Source organism: Diplotaxodon limnothrissa, linkage group LG17 (genome assembly GCF_057381915.1).
Source record: "Diplotaxodon limnothrissa isolate DT_005_m linkage group LG17, D_limnothrissa_male_GT1.1, whole genome shotgun sequence".
In the NCBI taxonomy this organism is placed as follows: Eukaryota; Metazoa; Chordata; class Actinopteri; order Cichliformes; family Cichlidae; genus Diplotaxodon; species Diplotaxodon limnothrissa.
In genome coordinates, this window is record NC_140612.1 from 437,789 (window position 1) to 445,799 (window position 8,011).

Genomic DNA, 8,011 nt, shown 5'->3' on the forward strand with positions numbered 1-8,011 from the left:
GCAACAGAATAAAAGGAAAAGCAAAATTGTCAGTAATGTTGCCTGTAAAAATAAATATCAGTTAAACAGTTCCCGTATTAATCTTAGAAAAATAGGTAATTACCAGTACTGTCAAGAGCCAAGTTCTTGCAGTTTTCTTTCCCCTCAAACATGGCTGACCTGGCAATGGTGTCCATCAATAGTCTCAAGAATTCCCTCCTTGGCCCACCTAAATCAACCCCTTCCTCATTTTTCCCCATATCATCTGAGAATTTCACACAGATCATCAAGTTGGGATCATAAGATAGCCTTTGAAAACCACGCAAGGCTCCCTCCCACACAGCAGAGCGATTTATATTAAATTTGCACTGCTGTTTTGTGCTAATTTTGCTTGATAGTTCCAGCAGTATCTCTTGAACAGGGACTTTTTGTGCACTAAAAAAAGAAAATAAAACAAAAAATAAAATATATCAGCCATGTAGTCATGTTACAGAATTTGAGAATATGTGTCACACTGATCATAGAGAGTTAAAGCTTTAAAGGTTTATATTGATTTGACAATTCTGGAAAGCCCAAATTATGTCTCAAACTCAAATTCTGTATGTTTGTTACTCACATCTGATTCTCCAAGCTCGCAATTATAGCTTGATTTAAATCCTCATCATCTGAAGAATCGCCAGAAAGCGATGCCACGAGAGTTAAATATGAAGAATAATCTTCATCATTAACGCTCATGGCAGGCATGTCTTCACTTCTTGCATTGAAATCTCTGCTTTGACTGCTTGTGCTAGGTTTGTCATCACTTCTTGCCATGTAGCCTTCATCACAAATGCTGTTCCCATCACTTCCTTGCTTTGCTCGTTGCCTTTTACCAACACTCCTTCCAATACAGTTGGTCTTCTTCATCACTGCTAGTGCCAGGTTTATCACCTTTAACATGACTTCTTAACCTTGTAGTGACTTGGCTGCTCATGTCTTGTTGGATTTTTGAACTATCAACTTCAAAACAATCATTGTCACTGTCCTTATCAGTTGCACAACTGCTTAATGCTGATTTGGAGCTGATGTGGGAAGGATCTTTGTCTTCATCTGATTCACTCTTCAACAGAGAAAGACCAAAAACATATATCAAAAGCAAGTAATTATAGCTTATCTTAAAAATATTAAAATAAGAAATATCCATATTGATTGCTCCCAAACACTTGTTTTAAATAAATATATTCTATTTTGGTAGAAGCCCAATTGTTGACATGGTTTTTTCCCAAATCATGATTACTTTTCATTCTTTTAGGAACTTACTAAAAGTGTCCTTGATGGCCTTACATAGAGGGCTTTGGTGACACCAGCTTATTGCCACAAACCATTAGAAACTCGAGGCTACAAAAAATAAATAGGGAGAACAGCAATTGCTAATTAGTTAAATATTTTATTATATTCTGTTCTGTTTGTGTGTATGCTTTTATGACTTTTAAATTCTACTGGTATAGTTCATATGTTTTTATAATGATGAATAATATTTTAAACTTCTTTACTTTGGTATATTATCTTTAAGTACAAGTCATTACATGAATACACACAGTAACAATAAACAATAGTATTTTACCTGACATCCTCTGGAAGGCGTTCACCAAAGCTTTCCTTGAGGTGTTTCACGACAGTTTGGTTGTCCCAGGTCTTCTGGAATTCAAAAGCACTGAGGATGTGCCCATGTTTGTGTAACCATAATTTTGAACCTTGTTTGCACACTACTCCCCAGGATGGAGTTGGAAGTAGTATAACATCTTTGTTGAAATGGTCATGCTGCTGGGCCATAGCTCTGAAATATAAATATAACTATTAGATACCATAAACAACAGCAAGTGATGACTAATAATACTGAGATGCAGAGAGCAGAACACTATCCAATCCCCTACACAGAATGCTTTCATAGACAAAATTGTTGTAGTTAGGCAAACATAAGGGTTAATTTTATATACTTTTTTTTTTTATACTTTTCCGAGAATACGTGCTTCTTTTGTGGTTCGGATTCCTGACATTTCTTTGGAGGTGGAGGAAAACCAAAGTAATTGCTTAAAGGAGCGTCTTCGACATCTTTAAGAGTTCTAAACAAATGTCTGTCCTCCTCCAGAAAATCCTATGTACGCAAACACGTGTTGCAACTTCTTATCTTGTGCGCGTCTTTTGTTTTGACAGCGAATGCTCACCTGCGGACCACTTATGTGCAGCCCTGGTTATTTAGCTCGTCATTTTGCAGCCACAGAAATTCTTTGTCCATGAAACCATAAAGCTGCACTTTCTTTTTGCCTTATAGTTTGATTTGTCCTAACTTTTCCGTTTTGTGGTAAGCTTTTCTTTGGCTGTCACTTCTTCACCCTGACCTGTCTTATTTGGCTCAGCAGAACTAAAATATATATACTGCTGCTTTTACACACACACACATAAGCTCAGCGATTCTCTGCGCGATCAACCTCTCACATGTTTAAGCTTGCTGCGGGAGATTTCACTTGTCATGTTTGCGTAGTAAGCTAACGATTAATAAGACGATGTCAGAGGAATTGGTGCACAAATTATCATCACTCACAGATCAGTGCTGTCGCTCTCTATACACAGTTCGCGCGATTGCAAAGTGAAAGCAAAAAACAAGCGCAAATTCAAACGCGACTTCAATATGTCACATATTGACAGTGGCTCACCGATGCCAATGACATAATTACCCAGCTACATTTCTGAAAGAATGCAAAAGCATTGACATATATTTTTCCTTCCTACGATAGCCCGACGGGCAGGGCAGAGAGAGATTTTGTTACCTTGGAAAAATCGCTAGCCCCGGGACGTCGGGCTAGCGATTTTGCGAGCCCTGCAGTATATTCTTAAATATCAGACTGGCCCCATTTCAGGCAAGTGAATACAAACTCATTAAACTTTGTAACTACCTTTTTCTTCTGGTGCCTGATGTCCAGCTGCCGAAGCATTGCCGAGTTTGATAACGTGGTGCAGGTGCACATTCTCTCCTGACTGTAGATGTCGCTGGCATGGGCAAGCTGCTACGTTGACGTGAGGGAAAGAGGGATGTTAAGTGACTATCCAGTCCGTCCACACTGGTACTTGCAACAGGTTGCTGCCCCACGACTGTCGCATTTGACAAAGTTCTGATGGTCTCTGCTGAGGCTAATATACTGTTGAGTAATGCGGCTGCTTCACTTAGGCTACTAGCAGGTTGCTGAGTAGACAACTGTGTAGTGGTTTGAAGCGTACCACTTTTTCCCTCACTTTCCTGGTCTGGACACAACTTCCTGTTCAACTGAAACGCCTTCCTGTTCAACTGAAACGCCTTCCTGTTCAACTGAAACGCCTTCCTGTTCAACTGAAACGCCTTCCTGTTCAACTGAAACGCCTTCCTGTTCAACTGAAATGCCTTGGATTTTCAGTAGTGTGCGTGAGAGGGTTTCAGTAGTGTGCGTGAGAGGGTTTCAGTAGTGTGCGTGTGTGTGTGAGAGGGTTTCAGTAGTGTGTGTGTGTGTGTGTGAGAGGGTTTCAGTAGTGTGCGTGTGTGTGTGAGAGGGTTTCAGTAGTGTGTGTGTGTGTGTGAGAGCGTTTCAGTAGTGTGTGTGTGAGAGAGCGTTTCAGTAGTGTGTGTGAGAGAGCGTTTCAGTAGTGTGCGTGTGTGTGTGAGAGGGTTTCAGTAGTGTGTGTGTGTGTGTGAGAGGGTTTCAGTAGTGTGCGTGTGTGTGTGAGAGGGTTTCAGTAGTGTGTGTGTGTGTGTGAGAGCGTTTCAGTAGTGTGTGTGTGAGAGAGCGTTTCAGTAGTGTGTGTGAGAGAGCGTTTCAGTAGTGTGTGTGTGTGTGTGTGTGTGTGTGTGAGAGGTAAAATTTCAGTAGTGTGTGTGTGAGAGCGTTTCAGTAATAATGTCCCTTACGGCACCTCATACGTGTCCGCTCCGGGTCTCCTCACATTTGGACATGCAGCGGCCCATGGCGAGGGAGGCTGCTTCCCTCTGTCTGCCACTATGGGCACGCTGCATGGATCTTGAAGTCTTGTCCAAATGGGAACTTCTGGACGAAGCCCAAAGGACTGCAGCGCAGTGCTAACAGTGATGATGTCAGCTGATGTTTTCTTTTGTTTATTAAAAATGGCTCCACGTGCTGTTTCCAGGTGGTCTCTGCTGAACCACATGGCCAGAGAGCATTCCTTCAGCATCGGACTGCCGGACAACATCGTCTACTGCAGCGAGTTCCTCGACACGCTGCAGGACAAACTGGACAGGTACGCTAATCGTTGCTTTTTATTCACAGCGTTAAGTTTTGTTTCGCGCGCCTTTTCATTTTGCTCCCCTCGCTTCAGTCTGCAGTGTCTGTACTGCGAGAAAACGTTTCGAGATAAAACCACGCTGAAGGAAAAAAGCTCACCGCCGCATCAGCGCCAAAAACCACGAGTACGACCGCTTCTACGTCATCAACTACCTGGTAAAGCCCAGCGACACACTCGCCACACGCTTCCACGTCAGGATAAACGAAGCAGTTCTGTAGAAGCAAACGCACGACCTGAATGTATTGTTCCGATTTTAAAGCGTCCCTCCTGTCCTGTCAGGAACTGGGAAAAACGTGGGAGGAGCTGCAAAGCGAAGATGACCGTGAGCTGGCGGATGATGAGGATGAGTAAGTATCCTCATGTAGCTCTGTGAGGACGGCATTAACTAAAGTGTCCTGATGCATGTCATACACACTGCTCTGTGTCGTGTTAAAGGCAAAAACCGGGCCGGGCTGCACTTGCATGTAATACCAGTTTTTTACCACCAGATGGTGCAGTTACTGGGTGTAACGTTTATTTTAAACCAACACGACATCACCAGTCTGAGCACGCTTGATCTCCAGCGCTAACCAGGTGCTGAACCAGGTGCTGTGAGCTCGGGGTAGCTGTGGATCAGGAGGTGCAGCGAAAGGTTGGAGGTTTGATCCCCGGCTCGATCCCAGATACTGAACCTTGGGTTGTCCCTCCTGAGAATATTCTTATTTACTGTGTCAGCCTGGATACAAAAGTTTAAATCAAGTCCACTTCCTACTCCTCCTCTGATCCTGTGTGAATGCTTTCAGTCTGCTCGTTTCATCTCCGTATCGTCCGCAGTGATTGGTCGGACTGGCAGGCTCATCCGGTCTCTGCAGTGTGTCTGTTCTGTGATCACCAATCGGAGACGTTGGAGCAGATCTACGCGCATATGAAGGTACGGGAACGTAGAAGTTTCAGAGAAGGAAAATATCGTTTTCTGCTTTTCATCCCTGAAACGATTCTGCAAAGCATTCTGGGAGAACGGAGACAGTGCACACTAACAGGAAACGATCTGCTTCCTGAGGTCTCTGCAAACGCATGAATCCATCGTAAGCACAAAACATGGATTTTACTCAAAAAGTGCCCTCACACACAGATGGACCGAAGCTGAAGAGCCTTTTATTTTGAAAAGGTTCCAAATAAATACATGATTGTCAAAACTTTAACAAGTGTGTGTGTGTGTGTGAGACCTCCTGCTGACCAAAAGGATCATAAAAGCAGGAAGCTTACAACAGAAGAAACAGATCTGTCAGGATGCATCTGCAATAAAAGCTCCCCCAGCACAGAGTGGCTGGAGAGGTCAGAGACAAAGGAACGTCTTGATCCTATAGGTTGAACTCAGACCGTACAAATTTAAGAAACACAATGACAACATTCAACAATTAGACTTAACACTCGTGAACAATAAATCAAATCTAGGATTGGACGTCGACTGCAGTCAGATTTTGTCGTTGATTAAACGTTCTGATGGTTTAAAGTTAGAACCAGTTTCCCAAACGTGACTCTAAGTTTCTGCTCACGAGTGACGAGTTTACCTGAGAGGCAGAAAAGTTTCTCTCTGCTTTCTGGTTTTGTTATTTATGAAGTCTGTAACCAGCGTCGCGGCGTTGCGTCACCCTGACGTCTTTCTGTTTCGTGATTGTTTTGCAGGAGGCTCACGGCTTCGACCTCCTTAAGACCGAGCTCGGTGAGTGAAATCTCCGTGGTCATTCGAGCGCAGTTTCCTTCTATTTCTTCCTTCTGAGTGTTTCTAATGTTCTGTCCTCCCTCAGACCTCAAGTTCTACCAGCAGGTCAAACTGGTGAACTTCATCCGGCGGCAGATCCATCAGAGCCGCTGCTACGGCTGCACGCGGATGTTCGACTGCCGGGCGGACGCCCTGCGTCACATCGCGGCTGAAGGTCACGTGATGAAACTGCCAGAGATGTCCGCCTGGGACCAGCCGCGGTAGGTTTAACGAAGCGCCTGCAGAATTGACCAATGAGAGCGCGGGCTTTAAAGCTGGCGTCCAGCTGCTGATGAACGTGGTCAACGCCACAGATGTTTACACTTCATTTGGAGTATTTTTATCAGCTGATGAAAATGGCGTCCTTTTTTAAGTTGGGACTAATTTGAGCCTGAGAACTAAACTTCGTCTCGCTCCGCAGGTATTACTTCCCCACGTACGAGAACGACGCTCTCCTGTGCACGCTCTCTGACAGCGAGGAAGGCGACGGTGGCGAGGAGCATCGCGGCGAGGAGATCCCGGTCATCGCGGAGGACATCTCTAACCTGAGAGTCCTCAAGCAGCTGCTGAAGGAGCGAGGAGGCAGCAGCTAGGACCACAGACGGACACGTGTCATACGTTTGACTCAAAGTCGTCTCTGACGTCGGCTGAGCTCAGCTCATGGTGACCACATCCCACATGGCTGGAACGCAGCCGCACGGGTTTGAGTCCGGCCCTTTCCCTCTCAACTATTTCCTGTACGTCTCTACTTAGTAGAGATAAGAAGGTTTAAAAGAAGAGTCCTCTCCACAGCTGGACACGCGGACGCCATGATGTCCGCTGAAACGTAATTGCTCTGCCTCGTGCAATGAAGCTGAAACATGCGTTTTCTTGAGTATGAATTTCAGTACTCGAGTAAAAATGATTTTCTTTTGTAACTTGTAACTGAGCTGGATTCAGTGCTGTGGTGGACGAGCAGCTCATCGTCAAGAGAAGACGAGAGACTCTTTATTGTCATTGCAGAGTCACACTAGGAACAACAGCACTACACAATTGGAAACTGTCCCGCGTCGGCACTACGCACAATCAATCAACCTTTATTTATAAAGCACTTTTCATACACAAATGCAGCACAAAGTGCTTTACCTGGTTAAAAGCAGCCCACCCCACCCCGCCCTCCAACTCACTGCCAACACAAACAACACGACACAGGAACCTAATAAATGAAAAGAATGAGTGTATGTTTTACTGCACATTGTTATTATTATTGTTGTCCCCTCAAAAAGTCCAGGGACTTCTCGTGCCTGAAACATCTGTCCTACTTGGCGTTTCTGTTGTTTTTCTGCGTCTCGTTGCCGAGCGACACCTGCCGTATGGTGGAGCCGAACTGCAGCAGAGTTTCCACCGCGTCCTTCGCGTCCGGGCTCACGTTCACGAACATGCAGCACTGAGGAGAGAAACGAGAGGTCGCTGCAGGAACTCACCAGAGGTGGGACCAAGTCATTGTTTTGCAAGTCTCAAGTAAGTCTCAAGTCTTTATCCTCAAGTCTCAAGTCAAGTCTCAAGTAATGTCAGGCAAGTCAGAGTCGAGTCTCAAGTCACTGGTGTAAAAGTCTGAGTCAAGTCACAAGTCTGAAAGTTTGAATTTCAAGTCCTTTCGAGTCTTTAAAAAAAACAAAACGAAAAAATAATGTTGCAGTTATGCTAAATGTAAATATTAGACCATGTAATTTTAAAATCTGTGTTTTTCTCAACACATGACAAAATAGTGAACTTAGAAAATATACACAAATTGTGAAATTGCACCTCTTTAAAATGCAGCTCAATTAAACCTAGCTCCAAGAATAATTTTCACCGACAGTTCTGAGATAAGCTGCATGTTATTCTTGGATGCGGTTGTAGGACCGGCTTTAAAATCGCATGACAAAAATATCATACATATTAAAAAAAACTGTATCACCAACGTAGCCTGGACAACATTTGCTAGTTAGATGAAGTCAGCTA

At 44.1% G+C, this 8,011-nt stretch overlaps 2 protein-coding genes and 1 pseudogene across 3 annotated transcripts in view; 2 read left to right on the plus strand and 1 right to left on the minus strand.

The window, feature by feature from the left end:
* LOC146614400 (G2/M phase-specific E3 ubiquitin-protein ligase-like) overlaps positions 1-819 on the minus strand; it is a 4,263-nt pseudogene extending 3,444 nt beyond the window's left edge.
* LOC146614399 (zinc finger protein 277-like) overlaps positions 1-4,833 on the plus strand; it is a 15,286-nt gene extending 10,453 nt beyond the window's left edge. The window contains exon 6 of the mRNA XM_085376169.1: positions 4,132-4,833. Within this exon, the coding sequence (XP_085232295.1) occupies positions 4,132-4,660 (529 nt within the window). The 3' untranslated portion in view covers positions 4,661-4,833. The remainder of the gene's footprint in view (positions 1-4,131) is intronic.
* LOC146614401 (zinc finger protein 277-like) lies at positions 4,353-7,706 on the plus strand. Of its 2 annotated transcripts, XM_085376167.1 has the most exons (6): positions 4,353-4,442; positions 4,567-4,634; positions 5,101-5,197; positions 5,953-5,989; positions 6,075-6,249; positions 6,450-7,706. In XM_085376167.1, the coding sequence occupies exons 3-6, from the start codon at positions 5,192-5,194 to the stop codon at positions 6,619-6,621; spliced, it is 390 nt and encodes a 129-aa protein (XP_085232293.1). In that variant the 5' UTR covers positions 4,353-4,442; positions 4,567-4,634; positions 5,101-5,191; the 3' UTR covers positions 6,622-7,706. The 2 variants fall into 2 exon arrangements, with proteins under 2 accessions (XP_085232293.1, XP_085232294.1); XM_085376168.1 differs by lacking the exons at positions 4,353-4,442; positions 4,567-4,634 and having other exon boundaries at positions 4,850-5,197.
* Positions 7,707-8,011: the final 305 nt, after the last annotated feature.

Excerpts from the sequence above, each read along its gene's own strand:
- LOC146614401 (XM_085376168.1), top strand. The coding sequence starts at position 5,060 with ATGCTTTCAGTCTGCTCGTTTCATCTCCGTATCGTCCGCAGTGATTGG. Across the intron at positions 5,198-5,952 it reads AGATCTACGCGCATATGAAG|GAGGCTCACGGCTTCGACCT; the intron begins GTACGGGAACGT and ends ATTGTTTTGCAG. Across the intron at positions 5,990-6,074 it reads CCTCCTTAAGACCGAGCTCG|ACCTCAAGTTCTACCAGCAG; the intron begins GTGAGTGAAATC and ends GTCCTCCCTCAG.